General features: G+C 50.9%; 1 protein-coding gene across 3 annotated transcripts in view; it reads left to right on the forward strand.

Annotated features, from left to right (window-relative positions):
• Lzts1 (leucine zipper tumor suppressor 1) overlaps nt 1-17,528 on the forward strand; it is a 55,730-nt gene extending 38,202 nt beyond the window's left edge. For all 3 annotated transcript variants that reach the window (XM_006989571.4, XM_042262576.2, XM_042262575.2), the window contains exons 2-4: nt 7,132-7,609; nt 9,629-10,426; nt 13,858-17,528. In XM_006989571.4, the coding sequence (XP_006989633.1) occupies nt 7,265-7,609; nt 9,629-10,426; nt 13,858-14,520 (1,806 nt within the window). In that variant the 5' untranslated portion in view covers nt 7,132-7,264 and the 3' untranslated portion in view covers nt 14,521-17,528. The remainder of the gene's footprint in view (nt 1-7,131; nt 7,610-9,628; nt 10,427-13,857) is intronic.
• The last annotated feature ends 1,507 nt before the right edge of the window (nt 17,529-19,035 follow it).

Raw genomic sequence — 19,035 nt, forward strand, 5'->3', positions numbered from 1 at the left:
TTTTAGGGAGTCAGAAGAAGGTATTGGATCCCCCAGAACTGTAGTTGCAGACTGCTGTGAGCCACTGTGTGGGTTCTGGAAACTGAATCGGGCCCTCGACAAAAGCAGAATGTGCTCTTAGCCTCTCCAGCCCTTGGGTTAGTTTTGTGAGTATTTCAACTCTTAAAACCCTTTATTAAAATAAGAATGAAACACAAGAATGAAGATGGCATCATGGACTGCCAGGCACGAGACCATCCGAATTGAGACAGTACCCTGAGCACCGTGATCCTCACTAGGGGCCCTCCCAGTCTGCACACCTGGTGATCCTATCTCCTTTTTTACTTTCCTGAGACAGGGCCTTGCTATGTGGCCCAGGCTGGTCCCTAATTAGTTCTTCTCTTGCCTTAGTCTCCTAAGTAGTACAACCACCATGCCTGGCCTAGACATTCCTTTGGAAGTCAGTCTCAAACCCGCCCACATCTTAGGAACTAGGGCGGCTGGGCCTGACGTCTTGAGGCGACTGAGGTCATGCCACTCATTTGCTCTGCTTTGTCACCCTGTCCTTGTCCCCATTCCCCATCTTTCCCGTCCCCAGAGGGAAGCAGCAAAGTCAAGTCCATAAGCCAAGGCCAAACTTTCTCCCCAGAGTTCATGTTAGAGCGTGTATTCATGTTTCTAAACTAGGTCAACCAAGGGTCAGGCGCTAGTGGCCAAGGGGTCCTCAGAAGTCTTAGCCAAGAGCTTGTAGAGTACATTTTTCTGAGGAGGGGACAGTAATTCTTATTAAATTCTTAAGACGTCTAAAAACACAAAAGGGAATCAAATTCAGCCTCATGTTGTGATTGGAAAGCGAGCCCAGGGAAGACTTAAGGCAAGGGAGCATTCAGCCTTGTACTGTGGTCTCTACCTGCTTCCAATTTTGGACCCATATGTGGGGTCTGTGTGACACCTTGTATGGGGCCTGCAGCACTGGGTACTTCTCACAGGAACAGCATCTCTGACAACTGTTCCTGGACACAGCAAGGGGTCCAGGGCATGGCTGTGAGTGCCAAACCAGAAGCCAATTTGTCCTACCTGCCTCACTTCCTCTAGCCCAGACCCCCTCCCTGTAGAAGAAGGGGTTCCAGATGAAAGGGGGGCTGTGGGAGTGAGAGAACCAAGTGAGCAGCGAGAGGCTGCTCATCCTGAGCTTGGCCTTCTCTGCTGTGTGGGCAAGAGCAACAGGATACGTACGCATGGATGCCCGGAACTTCTCTCCTTGGCCTGAAGCCTGTGCATGTTGTGGGCGAGGGCCGGCTGCTTTACTCCATGTGAAGGAAGACCATTGGTTTGGAATTCAGACAAACATCTTTCAACTCCATGCTTCTCCTTCCACTTTCTGGAGGGGATACACAAGGATGTGTCACATCTGCTTCAGCCCTGGTTTCCTTTGAAGAGGAGAGTGCAGAACGGGTTGAGAAAGAGTGTCAGAGGCATCCCTCCCCGTTCCCACCTAAGGGTCAAAATTGCGGGCTTTGGTTATCTTGCCCATTTCCTGTACTGGTGTAGTGAAGCGCAGTCCAGGCTGGCCCTGGAGGAGGGGTGAATGTCGGTGCTGCTGGGGAGCAGGGATAGGGAAGTCCTGTATTATTCCCCTGGTAGGGATTCTGAGAAATGGAGGCTGTTTTGGGTTCCTGTCCTCTTCCGGAGCTCCTCAGACATGGCGTCTGCTACTAACTCAGACTCATCTGTGAAGTTCCTAAGAGCTCGTGCCGCCTAGGCTACCCTACCACACCCAGAGTGGCTTCTTTCCTCTTCTCTTCCCCTTCCCAAGTCTCTTAAGAGCCATGTGGCTCCTGCTTTTCCCCTTGGCCAATGAAATCTTGTTTCCCAGGCACTGGGAGGAGCCCTTTCAGCCTGTCCTTGCAGAGGAGAGAGGCATCAAGTCTGATGGGGGTGGGTGAGAATAAGGCTGGATTCCAACCAAGGTTGCTGGAATGCTCTCTGAGTTGACGGGAGAACAAGTCCGGACACTTAAGGAGTAATCAGCTTGGTTTCAAGTGGCTCTCGGAGAAAGCTTGAACTTGACAGCTCCCTGAATGTTAAGACCTGAGGGTGTATAGACTAAGGGACAGGTCTGCTCTCCTTGGGACCGGAGGCGTCTGTCCTTTGTCCACACCTCCCTTTTCTCCTAATGCTCTTTGTTTTCTCTCAATTCTGAGCGCCCAGCATGAAATTTGTGCACAGCAATCCAGAGTCACCCAGGCTGCCACTCAGGGTGCCCGGAACCTTCCTGGTATTTGTATTTAAAGGAAATGAAGGTGTGGCTGGAGGCTCTGGTCCTTGTTTTCTCCTCTAGGTTTTCTCCCAACCTTAGGGACTCACATTGGTCATTGGGACAGGAGCTAAACATCTCTGAGTCTACATCCTCAACAGCATGTGATAGTATAGATCTATGTTCATCTAACAGATGGTGACATGCAGATCTAAGTTCAAGGCCCCCGTTGCTCAGGGGTGAGCTGACTGTCTGAGGTATTACATTAGCTCTCTGAGCTGCTGATTAATCTTCCTCAGTTTTGTTCTGGTTGCCACATATGACTGTTGCTGGAGGGCTTCTCTCCAGGTTCCCCAAGCCCCGCAGTCCCACAATCCACTTATAAAATAATCACTCAGACGCTTATATCACTTATAAACTGTATGGCCATGGCAGGCTTCTTGCTAACTGTTCTTTTTATCATAAATTAACCCATTTTTATAAATCTATACCTTGCCACATGGCTGGTGACTTACCGGTGTCTTCACATGCTGCTTGTCCTGGCGGTGGCTGCAGTGTCTCTCCCCTCAGCCTTCCGCTTCCCAGAATTCTCCTCTCTCCTTGTCCCACCTACTTCCTGCCTGGCAACCTACTTCCTGCCTGGTCACTGGCCATCAGTGTTTTATTTATATAGAGCAAAATCCACAGCATATGACAAAGTATTTGTTGCCACAGAATTCAAATATGGTGGAGATATGTGCAATAAACTACATTTTAAAATAAGAGTGTTATAGGCTAAAGGAATTATTAGATGGAAAATAAGTGGGTTGGTTGTGGAAAGCAGTGGAGGAGCTGTACTTGTCTAGGATACAAGGAGGTGAGTTGGGAGCAAAGGGCGAGAGTCACGTATATGGAGGCCAGGCAGACCAAGCGCAGATGAGCGTGCCCGAAGTGGGCAAAGCCTCTGGTGCTCACTGCCCAGAGAGAAGCAGTGCTGCTGTGACTGTGGATGTCAGCGAAGGATTCGGGATGTGGAGAGGAGCCTTAAGATTTACTGTGAGCGTGATGGGAAGCCTGGCAGGGTTTGCACTGTAGACGCCCAGTGTTTGTGATGTGTGTAACAAACAAATGGGGAAAGGCATTGGCCATCTCACCTTTGATGCAAGAGCCAGGGGAGAGGAGATGGCAGGCATAACAGCCCGAAACAGATTTATTTAGTATGTTTATCACTTGCCTTCCTTGTTGCTGCACTAGAATACCTGACAGAAGCAACTTGCAGGAGGGGAGGACGGCTGATCTCACCTCAGAGCTTGAGAGGGTCACACAGCCTATCAGGCAGAGAAAGCATGGTGGCCAGGGTATGCAGTTGGGGCTCTTCACGTTTTATATTTTGTGGGTTTTTTTTCATATGTGTGTATGTGTGTTCACATGTATATGGGCACACATGTATGGAGGTGCACATGTATCCATGTGTACATGGAGGCCAGAAGTTGGTGTCAAGCCTCCTTCTTCATCCAAGCTCGGTATCTACCTTTCTCTGTTGAAACCAGGTCTCTAACTCGAACCTTGGGCTTGTCAGGTGGGTCACCATGCCTGCGCTATTCTTATGGGTTCTGGGGGTCTGAATTCTAGCCTCCCACTTGCATGGCAAGCCCTTCATCCATGGACCCATCTCTACAGCCCTGCTGCTCACATCTTGATGGATCGGGAAACAGAGAATTCTGGATGAAACAAGAACTGGCTGTGTCTCTCCTGCTTTACTCACATGGCCCTATGTCTGCCTGTCAGATCTCAGTCCGAAAGGTTCCACAGCTTCCCAAAACAGTTCCACCAGCTGGGACCCAAGTATTCAAATACATACGCTGGGGGGAAGCCATTAGCATTCAAACTTAATACACACATGCCCCATGTTGCAGTTACACTTCATCTGTCACTGGCTTTTGAAGGCACCATGCTGTCATAGGCTTCTGTTTATCCTAGACATATCTGTAGGGGCACACGTACTGTGCCAAGCATCACACTGCACTCCGTAAGCATGCTCCATCTTCCTACAGTTCCTATCGAAGTGTGGGCGTCTCAGCCAGGCTGGGTGGTTCATCTGTAATCTTAGCACTAGGGAGAGTAAGGCAGGAGGACTGAGTTGAGCTTGAGGGCAGTCTGGGCTCTCTAATATCAACCCAGTCAGAGCCACATAGGAAGACCCCCCAAAACAATAAAAGTTGGTTTTCATATTGAAATTTTTCTTAGCCAAAGCCAGTGGTCTGGCCTTACAACATGGCATGTATGATCCTCACCAATGTGTACGTGCTGTGCAAGAAAGGAGGAACCATCTGCCCAAGAGGTGATGCTCACTGGGTAAAGGCACTTGCCACCAAGCCTGGGGGCTCAGGTTTGATCCCAGGAATCCACACAATAGAAGACAGGACCCAGTCTTGAGTGACACAGTGTGCAGAATGCAGACGGTCCTCCTGTGTGTGGACGGCCTCCGCTCTCATCATCCTCCCTGCCTCCTGAGCTTGCTCCCTGAACCCATGCATCCCCAGACTTGTCTTTCTGCAGCTGCAGCTCCTTTATCAGCGGTCTCTGCACACTCACACCTTTGCTGTAAATCCGCAGCTCCGGCGCCTCCCTCACTGCCTACAGCCTTCCTACTCCATCAAGCCCAGGTGCCTGCCCATCAGCTTTCACAAACCTACAGCCTCAAACCAAACCCCGTTCTTCAGCTCCACTCACCTACAGTTGCTCAGCTTGTGATCTTCCTTGTTTCAATTAGTGACAAATCCTTGGCTGCTTTATAAAAACATTAACATTTAAAAAAATAATTCTTAAAGTTATTTATTTGCTTTTTCTCTTTATTTCTATTTCTTTTTCTTTTTCTTTTTTTTTTTGTGTGTGTGTATGTGTGTGTGTGTGTGTGTGTGTGTGTGTGTGTGTGTATACTCACGTGCGTGCTAGGGATAGAATCTAGGTCCTTGTGCATCCTTGGTAACTTCCCTACTGTTAATAGAATTTTAAATAAAAGCCTGGGCTTTGGCAGCCCCAATGAGCTAGGCTCTGCTATCCATCCCCGGTAATACCAATTAAACAATTGAACAATCATTAGAGAAGGGAGATTTATTTAATGTGGACATGTGGGGAGGGGGAATAGATAAAGGGTAAGTGGCACTCCTGTTCAAGTCCATCTCCAGAGTAGCTGATTTGAGGTTTGACTTGAGGGCTGGGGGTACACATAATTAAGCAGTCCTGGTAAAGGGTTGGTCCTGTCCATCACGGACTCAGTCGCTCTTGCAGGGTGCTCCCATAAGTTGTCAGAAGTGTCTGAAATCTCCTGAGAAGCAACAACCCCTCTGGATGTCAGGGGGGCTTCAGGTCCCGTCCCTCCAGATTCCTGGGGAAGCTTTAATTCTTTGAGATCCTTTGCGTCTCTCTAGAATGCCTTCTCTGTTGCTAGGGCATTACCAATGATCTACGTCCTCCAACCTCCGTCCTCCCCGACCCCACAGAGCCCTTCTTGACTTCTCTTTCTCTCACTCACTTTACCACATCCGTCTGCAAACCCTGTCAGACCAGCCTTGAAAGTGCGTGTAAAACAGTTCCCAGTTACCCTGGCCCAGCTGAATCAGTCACTGGAATAGCTGAGCCCCTCGATAGCCCCTTTACCCAGCGGCCACAGTGGCCTTCTGCAGCACAGGAATTGAAGTGGTCCCTTCCTTACACTCGCCTCTGTCTCAGTCGAGCTAAAATCCTTGCCGTTGCCCAGCTTCCTGCTCCGTGGACCAACCTGCAGTCTCTCTGCCTGCTGCTGCTGCTGCTGCTGCTGCTCCAGCTTGCCTTGCCAGCCTCGTGGCTTTCCAGTCAGGATGGTGTCCCAGCTGGCCCCAAGGAGCACCCTCTGCCTCAAGTTCTCAGGCCTCTGGTACTTGTGGCTTCTTGAAGCTTTGTCCTTCCCAGATTCCCATGGCCTGCTCCTCAGGTTTTTGAGATCTCCTCTAAGGGACTCTGACAACACCATTGTTGCTATGACAAAAGGCCATAACCAGAATAATTTATGAAGAATATAGGCATGCTCAGCTCCCAGTTCAAAGCCTAAGAAGTTCAAGAAGGGTAGGGCATTCACATCTGGTCAAGACCTTCTTGCTGTGAAGAAGAGTGCTCTTTACACCCCCACCCCCTGGGGAAGGGATTGTACAAGACAGCACATTTCCAGATAGAGCAAGTGTCCTAGTATGTCTCTTTCTTGCTCCTCCTCTTCTTCCCTGTTCCCCCTTTCTCCTTTTCTAAAAAGATGGATTCTGACTATGATGTAGCCTAGGCTTTTTCTGTCTTTAACATGCAGCACCGGCTAGCCTTGAATTTTCCATCTTTCTGCCTCTATCCTCTAAGTGCTGGGATTATAGGTATGCGCTACCACACCTGGATTTACTTCCTCTTACAGAGCCACTAATACCATCATGAGGCCCCCTGCATCATGATCTCATCTAAAACTAGTGAGTTCAAATCACATTCCCAAATACCATGAGCATATGTCATTGGAGATGGATGCATCTAAACCTTCATACTCCCTGGGTATACAGAACTCTGTGCCCCTCCCCATAAACATCCTGACTTCTCCTTAGCATAGTTGAAACAGGTCCTGTAGATTAGGTATGGGCTATCTATCCACATGGGGATCCATGGGTAGTGACATACTCGTTCCATGATCCTGTGCTTCAGCTCCACTGGATGGCCATATCATATCATCTGGCCTGTTCATATCATCAGAATGATGGAAACACTCATAGGTAGAAGAAGCAGAGCTAGCATCTGGCCGACACATTTCTCTACCATCCAGGTTTCAATGGTAGGAACAACACTCCTGACATCATCATGGCGGTGCCGTGTCTAGGTCCATGACCTCCCTCTGTGTCTCTTTCCAGGTCCATGGCTCTCCCAGGCTCTGAGAGGGTTTTGCTCTGACTACAGTCCCCTGGCTGTGCCAGGACTACATTTTGCTGCTACAGTGTCTCCAGGCCCCTGGTCTACCCTGCCGGCCCTTGGCCACGTGTCACCATGGGCAGTGTCAGCAGCCTCATCTCAGGCCACGGCTTCCATAGCAAGCACTGCCGCGCCTCGCAGTACAAGTTGCGCAAATCCTCCCACCTCAAGAAGCTCAACCGCTACTCGGATGGGCTGCTGAGATTTGGCTTCTCCCAGGACTCAGGACGCGGCAAGTCTAGTTCCAAAATGGGAAAAAGCGAAGACTTCTTCTACATCAAGGTCAGCCAGAAGGCCCGAGGCTCCCACCGCCCAGACTACACAGCCCTATCCAGTGGGGACATGGGGGGGCAGGCTGGCATAGATTTTGACCCAGCCACCCCACCTAAGCTCCTGCCCTTCTCCAATCAGCTGGAAATGGTAAGTGAGGTTCTCTGACAAAGGTGTCTAGGGGCGCTGGAACAGGGTGAGAAGTAGTAGGGCTGAGTACCTTGATCCAAGCATTTAGACCTTCAAGAGGCCAGAGCAGCAGTGGTGAGACCAGACGTATTTGGCCTCACTGCAGAAATCCAAAGTCTATCCCCTAAACCGGAAATCTTAGGTTTGCCCTGTCGCAGAGGCAAAGGGGAATCCTAGCCTTTCTGGACTCTGCTCTGACATGACCTGGGTGGTTCAAGTCGGCCAAATGTCAGCCAGTTCACAGGCTAGGGAAGAAGAGGGGCCCTTACCCCCCTGGAAGAGTTGACAGGAGGAGGAAGACGCTCTCGAGAGGCCTCTAGGAGGTGAGCATTCTCACCCTGTCCTACCTGTGGTTTGGTTTCTGGTCCCCTTGGCTGGAGAAGGGCCCTGGGATTTTGTTCTTGTCAAATGAGCAAGGCTGCCCACAAGAGCCCTGGGTATTTGGACATCTAGCCCCTCCAACAGTTCAGGCTCTCGTAAGCTCACTAGCGCACACTGGAAACAAGTTACCTGTTTAGTCCCCGTGGCCACTCTGTGGCAGAGTCAATGGCTTGAAAACTTTAAATACCCCTTACCGGAAATGCTTGTGAACAGGAGTTCCAGGGGTTTCAGGGCTGTTTTCTTTCAGACTATGAAATATTTGAACAGACATAATGAAACACCTAAGCACAATATTCATTTATGTTTCTTATATACCTGACACACAAAAGTGGAAGATGATTATAGGATGTTTTAAATGATTTAGGCACAAACCACAAATCTCCTAGCGTGTGTTTTTTTTCTCCCCACTCTTGGCATCTTTGTTTGAATTCAAAGCCTTGCAGATTCTGGAGCACTTCAGATATGAGATTTTTTAGGGCCAGTAATTCCCAACCTAGATTAAGAAAGATGCCAGTGTTTGCACAGAGCTTTCCAAACAAAGGCCCTGTGAAGGGCAGAGTCCTCCTCTGAGGGAAACTGCAAATTTCAGAAAACTTCCAACCTGGACTGGAAGTAGTGATGAACAGTCTTGTGCTGGGCTCAGTGGAAGAGGCGCGGGGGGAAGGGGGTGCTGAGCGGACGCAGTCTGCTGTCCTAACTGTACCACATCTCAGTCCCCATCCAGCCTCTCTAGAGGGCGGGACCAGGTGGCAGCGGTTGCTGTTAGTGCCTAGGCCATCACTGAAGACGTTCTTAGGTACAGAGGTAGTGTGTGTGTGTGTGTGTGTGTGTGTGTGTGTGTGTGTGTGTGTGTGTGTGTTTGAAACTGTCCAGAATTCTCTGTACAGACCAGGATGGCCTGGAACTCACAGAGATCTGCTTGCCTCTGCCTCCCAAGTTAAATAACTAAAGGCATATGCCATCATGCCTGGCCTTAGAGTGTTTTCTTATTATTTTGTAAGATTTGTTTATTTTTATTTTTTTATGCATATGGGTCTTTGCCTACATGTATGTATGTGTACCACATGTGTGCCTGGTACCCACAGAGGCTGGGAGAGTGTATCGGATCCCCTGGAACTAGAGTTACAAAACAGTTGTGAGCCACCATATGAGTGTGGGGAATAGAATCTAGGTCCTCTGAAAGAGCAGCCAGTGCTCTTAGCCACTGCCTCCAGCTCCCTCAGAGGGCTTCTTAATCATGGTGTACTGAGGTGGGTGAGATACCTCAGCAGTTGAGGGCTTGCCACTAAGCCTGACAACCTGACTTCCACCTGGTGGAAGGAGAGAACTGACTCCTTCCTGTAAGCTGTCTCTGACCTCCACCTATATGCTGTGGCATGGATGTACACAGACACATACAAGTACACAAGAAAAGCATTCTATACTCAGCCCATCCAGAACAAATGACAAGGTTTGGGGTGGCTACCAACCAAGAAGGGTGTCACTTGGGCTCTGAGCTCAGGTGGGCTCATGAGGGTGGCATATGTGCGCCCACTGTGAGGAAAGGTGGGTTGAGTCTGGAAGGGACATTCAAGTCTGTGTGGTCCTTTGTTTTCCCAGAGCTCAGACAAGGGGGCAGTGAGGCCCACTGCCTTCAAGCCTGTGCTGCCACGGTCAGGAGCCATCCTCCACTCTTCACCCGAGAGTGCCAGCCACCAGCTTCACCCCATGCCTCCAGACAAGCCCAAGGAACAGGAGCTGAAGCCAGGCCAGTGCTCAGGGGCACTGTCTGACTCGGGCCGGAACTCCATGTCCAGCCTGCCCACGCATAGCACCACCAGCAGCTACCAGCTGGATCCTCTGGTCACCCCCGTGGGGCCTACCAGCCGTTTTGGAGGTTCAGCCCACAACATCACGCAAGGCATCATCCTTCAGGACAGTAACATGATGAGCCTAAAGGCTCTGTCGTTCTCTGATGGGGGCAGCAAGCTGGCTCACCCAGGCAAGGGAGACAAGGGCTCGTCATGTGTGCGTTCCCCGCTCTCCACGGATGAGTGCACCATCCAGGAGCTGGAGCAGAAGCTGCTGCAGAGGGAAAGCGCGCTGCAGAGGCTACAGCGCAGTTTCGACGAGAAGGAGTTCGTCTCTGGCCCGACCTTTGAGGAGCGGCCAAGGCGAACCCGGGACGAGCTGGAGTGCCTGGAACCCAAGAGCAAGCTGAAGCCAGCCTCGCAGAAGAGCCAGCGCACACAGCAGGTGCTCCAGCTGCAGGTGCTGCAGCTGCAGCAGGAGAAGCGGCAGCTGCGGCAGGAGCTCGAGAGCCTCATGAAGGAGCAGGACCTGCTGGAGACCAAGCTGCGCTCCTACGAGCGGGAGAAGACCAACTTCGCCCCTGCCCTGGAGGAGACCCAATGGGAGGTAAGGCTCCACTCGTCCTGCCCAGGCTTTGCTGACAGCTACCACATCTGTGCTGGCAAAGCAGTCTCAACACTGAGTGCTCCGGCGCCTGCTGCTAGAGACAGCTTTATGTATGACTAAGGAAGGGACTCCTGAACTAGCATGGGGGATGATCTGAGTCAGTTCTGAGTCTCCTGCTCTTTCCATCATCATCTTCATGGCACCCCAGTCATTGAATTCACTAGTCTAGTCTTTGGTGGGAAAGCTAAAATCCAGACAAGGGAAGCTCAGCCGGGCTGCCTGAGGGCTGACCTCACATATGGGAGACTAGAAAGATGCATGGACATGCCTGTGTTTGTTGGGTCTGAGGACCCTAGAGAAGGAATGGGTCTATTTGGTGCTTTGGGGGGAGAGGCCCTAACCATTGCCACGTGTGTAGGCAATCAGTGATGGAATTGCCCCCTCCTTGGGGAGGTGTAAGTTCATATTCTACTTGATCAGCTAGGATTTAAACACAGAGGAAGAAGAAAAAGGACAAAGAGATACACAGTCACTCTTTGGGGACAGGTTTTGTTTTGTTTTGTTTTGGGTTTTTTGTTTTTTGGTGTTTTTTTTTTTTTTTTTTTTTTTTTTTTTTTTTTTTTTTTTTTTTTTTTGTGCTGGAGATTAAACTTATGGCCTCAAGTTTGCTAGGAACACACTCCATCACTAGTCTATTTCTTCAGCGCTTCAGTCGTTTTGGAATCAGTCATGTGAGCCTGGCCTGGCTGGAGAGCAGTCAGGGTCCCCTCAAGAATCCTGCTGGTTGGAAGGTAACTTTCCTTCCCGAGCAGTCCTCATGGGCTGGGCAGGCAGGGTGTGTGCACATCAGTGCTGTTGTTCAGTCCAGAAACGCCTATGTAAGGAAGGAGAGCAGTTGTTCTATTTGAATGGATTAGCAGCAGGCCTGGATGGGGTGGTACACCATCAGCATCACAGCCCTAACTGCCTGGAGCTTCCCATAGTCGCAAGAAGGGTGAAGAAAGAAAGGGACCTTTTGTGCATCTCAGAAATAAGTAGTGAGTGTTGGCCTGTGTCGTCCATCCTTATGGTCCAGTCTGAAACTAAGTTGGATATTGCAATGATCTTGTTCCTACCTTGACTAGTCAGGATACTTAGCAAAACAATAAAAAAAAAAGTAATAAATAGTGACAGGAATATTGTTATAAACCCATTTAATTTACAGGGAATTTAGGAAGTGCCATGTTCTTCTATCTAATCCTTATAACCACATTATGAAGTAGATATGTTATAGTTTTTCAGTTTATAATTAAGGAAACTGATGCACAGATTAGTTCCGATAGCCAATAGCTGGCTAAATGACTTGGTTAACGTCTGATAAATAGGAAAGATCAATGCTAGGATTTAACTAGAAGAATGTGGGCATGTACATGCTACAGCCCAAATGTGGGGGTCAGAGGTCAACTTTCCGGAGTTGGTTCTTTTTACTGTGTGGGTCCCAGGGACAGAACTCAGCTGGTCAGAGCTGGAGACAAACGCACTTACTCTGTGAGCCATTTCATCTTAACCCTCCACAGAGTTCACACTTTTAATTGCTTGTTGCCTCCATGCTAACGTGTGCCAGCTTCACCTGGTGCAGAAGTGATCCAACCAGGATTCAAAGCCTGTGCTTTAAAGTGATTGTCCTAACTCCCTCCATGAGATTCTAGGCTTGGTATGTTATTCAGGTTTTTTTTTTTTTTTTTTTGTCTTCATAACAAAATGCACAAGACGTGCCATTTACAAAGAGGAAAGGTTTGTAATATTGGAGGCTTCACTTCATGACCAATCGGCAAACAGACTGTGGTGAAGCAGGATATCATGATTGGGGCGTGTTGTAGCTGGAGAGTTTCTCTCTGGGTCCCACCAAGCCCCCCCAAGCCCCCGCAGTTCCGCAGCCCACTTATAAAATAATCACTCAGATATTTATATTACTTTTAAAGTGTATGGCCATGGCAGGCTTCTTGCTATCTAGTTCTTATATCTTAAATTAACCCATTTCTATTAATCTGTAAGTTGCCACATGGCTCGTGGCTTACCGGTATCTTAACATCTGTTTCTCATGGTAGTGTCTGGCAGCGTCTCCTCTCTCAGCCTTACACTCCCCAGACTTCTCCTCTCTCTTTATCCCGCCTATACTGCCTGCCTGGCTACTGGCCAATCAGCACTTTATTTATTAACCAATCAGAGCAACACATTCAGAGCACACAGAACATCCCACAGCAGCATGTGGCCATGTATGGAGATTAGCATCCCATAGTCCCCTTCAAGGGTCAGTGACTCAAACATCTTCCACTAGGCCTTACTGCTAAGAGGCTCCTCTACCTCTCAGTGGTACCACATCGGAAACCAGGCTTTTAACACGTGGGCTTTGGGAAAAATTCAAGGTCGGGACTTGGCCTTGTCAAGAAATTCTGGCCTCTAGCTGTGCCTAGTGGTGAGGCTAAGTGTTTTTCTTTACATTGGTCAGTGTTTCATTGGGAGCAAAGCTTTACTGGGAGAGGAAAAGGGGGAAATACAGGGGTGCTGGCCTCTAGTTTTGTTCCAACAGTCCATTCTGTGGTACCAAGCCCTGGCCTTCATTTTACTAGTCTAGCTGGCTTTCGTCACCAGGCTTCCTTTTTTGGTGGGGGAAGATTCATGGTGGGAATCAAACCCAGAGCTTCATGCATACTAGGCATGACTTTTTTAAAATTTTCTTTTCTTTCATGCTTTCTTTTTTTAGTTGGAGATGGGAGGGGGTACCTGAGACAGGTATGTATAGGCTTGATATGTATAGGCTGGTGTGGACCATGACTTCAAACCATACCATGACCCTAAATAATGCTTATGACCCCAAAGAGCCAAGACCCTAGAGATACACTGATCTGACTTCATTGTGTTCTTGACCCAATTTTGATGGCCAATAGGTGAGGTGGTTGGGGGAAGCGAGGAAGGGAGGAAGACCACCGCCCATTATTTGGCAGATGTGTGGTGGACACTGCCTGTGATCCCACACTGGATGGCTAGCCTTTGGGGTGCAGCAGGACAAAGTGAAATAGTCTTACCCCAAAGGTGAGTGCAGGGGAGGGTACATACAGGTCTGTGTATTTGCATCCTGAAGCCAATATCCCCAGTGCTGAAGGTAGGTGATAGAACTGGGAGCAGTTTGCAGAGTAAGCCATTGATTATTGAGTTGCATATAGCCTTGGGTTTGAGCACAGACTGGGATGTGGAGCCTGAACTGGAGATGAGGCAGGCACTTGGAAATGCAGGCAAGAAAAATAGATCGTGTACATGCACGAGAACTGTGTTCAAGGAGCACTCTGTCAGGAGCAGCCTCAACCCTCTAGGAAGTGGAAATGTCATCGTGGTTAGGATGCCAATCACTTCTGGCAACCGTGTCTCATTCTTTCTCACCCCACCCTTGGCAGGTGTGCCAGAAGTCAGGTGAGATCTCTCTTCTGAAGCAACAGCTCAAAGAGTCCCAGATAGAGGTGAACACCAAGGCCAGTGAGATCCTCAGTCTCAAGGCACAGCTGAAGGACACACGGGGCAAGCTGGAGGGCATGGAGTTGAAGACCCAGGACTTGGAGAGTGCCCTGCGCACCAAGGGGCTGGAGCTGGAGGTCTGTGAGAATGAACTGCAGCGCAAGAAGAACGAGGCAGAACTACTGCGAGAGAAGGTGAACCTGCTGGAGCAGGAGCTGCTGGAGCTGCGGGCCCAGGCTGCCCTGCACCGAGATGCTGCCTCCCTGGGGCCTCTGGGGGTTGGGCCTACTTTCTCAGAGGATATCCCTGCTCTGCAGCGGGAGCTGGAGCGACTTCGGGCTGAGCTGAAGGAGGAGAGGCAAGGCCATGACCAGATGTCCTCTGGCTTCCAGCATGAGCGGTTGGTGTGGAAGGAAGAGAAGGAGAAAGTGATTCAGTACCAAAAGCAGCTGCAGCAGAGCTACTTGGCCATGTACCAGCGCAACCAGCGTCTAGAGAAGGCCCTGCAGCAGCTGGCCCGTGGGGATGGTGCAGGGGAGCCCTTTGAAATTGACCTGGAGGGAGCTGACATCCCCTATGAGGACATCATAGCCACTGAGATCTGAGGGGCTGCCTAGGGGATGGAGGGATGGGGACTGGACCCCAGAAGGCAGGGAGGGCTGAGTATGTTCAAAGAAGCATTTTGAGCACCCCCTGAGGAGAAGTCAACTCTGGGGCCCAGACTCAGGAGTCCCCAGTGGTGGGTAGGGGTCACCACACAGCCTTTCCTTCCCTCTTGCCTTTTCCAGTCTAACTAACCCTGCTGCTTATTGGACCTTGATCTCTGAACCCCAAACTCTCCTCGAGATGTGTTCAGGGAGCTTCTTCATGTACTGGTTGATGTTTCCTTCAGCTTTGGTCTCATTCAAAGTAGTGAGAAAAGCACTCCACCAGGGAAGGGGGCAACTGCCATACAGGCCACATGGCTACCCAGGGACAGACACATCTTCCCTGGCATCCCCAACCCCTGGCCTCCCCTAGGCATATTGGGGTGCCTTGAGATAGAAAGAAGCCATGCACAACCAGAAGCCTTGGACACTCTTCACTACGGCCTGTTCTTCTCTGACCGCGGAGGTGGAGGGGTTTGGATTGCCACACGGTTTAGCCAGCAAGCCATGGGACGAGAGGGGATGGATGGACAGTCCCACGTTACAGAACCTTCACAGGCCTCACAGGCGTCAGAGTGAGAGGTGAAGGGAGAGAACATGGCAGACAGTGGGATCCAGGGTCTAAAATGAGCTGCACAGCCCCTTTGACCTCAGTGGTCACCCTTTTTAAAGCCATAGACGTTGGGGGCCCAGGTAGGGTACCAGGAAACGACATGAGGCACAGCTTCCCGGCTGTTCCAGAGGAGCCTCCTACTTCATCAGCCGAGGCCAAATCAGGGACTTCCTGAATGGTTCAGTTGACCAGCAGCCAATATGGAATCTGCCTGCCTCCCCCCACTCCCCCGCTGCCCCCCCCCCCCCCGAACATCAAGCTCTTGCTTGGATCCAGAATAGCCCATCCACTTAGATAGTGTGTGGGGGAGCTGGGCATTAGCCTCCCTGGCCTGCAGCCCAAGTCAGCAGCAGCTCTTCCCTTCCAGCATCTTCTATAAGGGCTGTGTTCTGAATCTTCATAGATTAGGAAGAAGGGTCACCAGAGTGCCAAGTGGGTCGGCGGAGTCGAGGCGGGAGGGATCCAGGGCACACACACAGAGCCTTGTGACTAGCCCATGCCACTCACGCTCCTCCCTCCATGTGGAGCCCCGTGCTGTGAAGATTCAGTCTAGAGAGCAGTGTGCGTGCGAACCTGTGGGAGCCTGGACTTATCCTTTGAAGACATCCAGTGCTAGGGGCAGAGGGAAGTACAGTTGCTTAGTTCAAGGAATTATCTTCTTCTCTTCCCTCCCCCTCCCATTCTGTATTTTCCAAAGCAAGCCAGATTAAGCAGGCAGCCAGGCTGCTCCATATTCTATTTTTGGCCCCTACCACAGCTGTTGTGGGTAGGGACACCCAGCCCTTGTTGGATTCCTGAGCCATGTGCTTGCCTGGTGGGCGGGACCCAGGGAATAGGAGATGGGAGGGTCTGGGTGCTTGGCGGGTCCAGGAACCAAGTCTAGCTCTACCTCCCTAACACTGGCCCCTGGAGTCTCTGGGTGGACTCCAGCCCGCTGACCTTGTCTTCCCGCAGGCTTCCTTCCTTGCCTAGTGTCTGCAGGCTAGGCACCTCCCCTGTAGATGGCGCTGCCGTCTGATCCTGGGGCTAGGCTTGGCTTCTCCAAGGTCAAGTGTTTTCTGGTCTACCATTTCCCATAGCCACATGCTCGAGTTAAACCTGGAATCAATCTACAGGCCAAAGACGACATCCCCAACTTGCAGGGTCATACTCTCCCTTGGGCACAGCTCCCAGCCCAGATAAAAAGTCCATGGCCCTCCGTCCTTTGCTCTCTACCAGTCTGTGCCTTGTGTGAGTCCTCTTTCCCACTGAGACTGTCCAGCAGAGGGAGAACAAGATGAGGGTTGGTTAGCCGTGCCTCCCTAAACCGGGGGACTCCGCCTTCTGAAAGAACAGTCAGGAGCTCAGTGCCGTGCCGTGGAGTCCTTGTTCAGGAAGAAGCCAGTGTCATGCCTGGGGCAGGCACACGGGCACAAAGCGTGTACTCTGTCTCTGTGCTGGGTACCTTCTACTCACGGGGAGTTCTGCCCACGGCACTGCCCAGTGGCCCTGCCCCAGGTCATCTTTGAGACCTTTGCCTGGGACCTGTCCAACAGTCAAGATGGCAGACACCCACCCAAGATGGCTAGACCCCAAGGTACCTCCAAGATGCTACTGTGCTGTAACCCAGTAACCCTGCCTTCCTGGGGGCTTTCTTTCCCTCGCTGTCCTAAAGCCTTCTTGCTATCTGTGGTCCATGCCCATGTTGGAAGAGTCATTGAGTAGGGACTGGGGTGTGCGGGCTCAGGGCAGACAAGTCGCCAGCCATGGTTTGTGTCTCAGATCCATGCTGTTCCCCAGAGGTGCCTGGCCTGGGAATGCTGCTGCTCTCCGAAGGAAGAATACCAGCCAGCATCACCTCACAGAAAGGGCCTGCCTCAGGTCTTGCAATGCCCAGACTCCCATGGGGCACCTCCTTGCTCCTTTCTATTCTCCCTAGGTGAACTTCAGCTTCAGCGGAGGACCATGTGGGGGACTTGGCCTCTTTCCGAGAGACACTGGCTGGTCCTCTTGGCCCTGGCTCCAGCTTGGCTGTGTCTTTGGTGCGAGAGATGTCCCAGGTAAAGCCAGGCTGGACCAGAGATTTCCCTAGGATCTGAGCTCTCCTCAGATGCCACATAGAGACCCCAGCACCCCTCAGCGGCACCTCCTTTCCCTGTGGACCACTCTGGAGCCCGTGGCAGAGGCTGGCTTCCGGGGGCCTGGTGTTCTGAAGACTGTGTACATAGTTATTTTTCTCTCCCTTGTTCCTGGTTTGCTTTGCTCTTGACGGCTTCATTTTTGTTTTATTTTTGAAGTTCTTTGTTGGCTCTGTAAACTATTTCTGGTAATTTTATGTTTTTATTTATGAATAAAGAATGCCATTTCTCACGTCTTCACGATCACTTTTGTCTCTTCGAGCTAACCCCTGCTCCTCTGCTATGATGTGGCAGGTGACTCCTGGTGACCTCTCCCTTTGGAGCCAGAGAGGCAATGTCCCTTTGTGCTAGCTGGGGTGGTCCTCACGTAGGGGCCTTGGGGAATCCAGCTCTGTGACCTGGGGAACCCTGCCTTCGATAGCCTGGTGACCTTACTTGTGACGTGTTTTGGGCTGACCCAGAGGAAGGAGGGAGGGGACAAGGGGCCAGTGACTTCAGCAGCATACCCCTTCCCAACCCGGCCTCTCACCTCCTCCCTCCACCAGCTGCTCACCTCATAGCCAATATTCGGCCCGTTGCATATGGCCTTTTGACAAGGGGACTAGAGGGACTATTATTGCCACTCCTCCAGACCCCTAGGTGGAAATGCTGTCACCACTGCTACCATCTGTCCTGCCTGCCGGGACTAACTACCCCACTTGTCTCGCCTTGATGGGCATTCCGTTTTGGGTTCAGATCCTAGGCCCAAAAGGTAGCTGCTATGGTGAGAGAGGACAGAAGGGAAGCATAAAGAATTAAAGGTCCACGGGCATACAACAATGCCTCTGGGAAAGGGTCCTTAGAGACTGAGGTTAGGGAAGGTGGCCAGGTCCTCTTCCTAGACTCAGCTAGAGTGTGCTCTTCATAATAGCCCAACCCAAACATGACACTCTGGATGACTGGCCCCTCCCCTTCACTGGGGCCAGGCCCAGGGGAATTAAGCAGGAAAGCCATGCTGCCAACTTTAGCATAAGCTTGGAAGTCTTGGCAGCTTCCACTTTTACATTCTTGGGAGCCCTGGGCTGCCTCTTACTCTGCTGGAGCAAGAAGGTGGCTAATCCCAGCATCCCAGCTAGGACCACCCAGGACCCAGCCAAAGCCACTTGCGCAGCAGAGATTTGTTTAGAGACTCTGCCAGCACCATGGCCTCCAGAACCATGACAAAAAAGGTTTTAAGATTTATTTACTTTTATACACAAAAGCTACCCCACTGAAGAGAGGCAGCAAAGCAGGAACAAGGATATCTCCCCCACACCACCTCCTTGTCCCATGCTGATCCAAACAAGAGAACTCAGAAGAGAGGAGAGAGGAAGAAAACTCTGTGTGTGTGTGTGTGTGTGTGTGTGTGTGTGTGTGTGTGTGTGTGTGTGTGTGTGTGTAAGAGAGAAAGGGGAGAGAGAGAGAGAGAGAGAGCACACGGGTGCAGCAGATGTTGTTATCCAAATGTCTTAAACTCTGTGCTCACCATGTGTGAGGAGGGACGCTGACCAGTCCGTGATCCTCCCTGAGCATCTTTCAGCTGCATGCACTTAGTCAATCAATTCTAGCAGGTCATTCTGTCCCCAAGTTTCTCCCCACCCCAGGTGTTGCCTGCCTCTGCTTCCTGAGTACTCAGATCAAGGGCATATGCCGCCACTCCCAGCACTCGGGAAGCAGAGGCAAGTGGAATTCAAGGTCATCATGGTCTGCATAGTGAGCCTTGTC

Source organism: Peromyscus maniculatus, chromosome 17 (assembly GCF_049852395.1).
Source record: "Peromyscus maniculatus bairdii isolate BWxNUB_F1_BW_parent chromosome 17, HU_Pman_BW_mat_3.1, whole genome shotgun sequence".
NCBI lineage: Eukaryota > Metazoa > Chordata > Mammalia > Rodentia > Cricetidae > Peromyscus > Peromyscus maniculatus.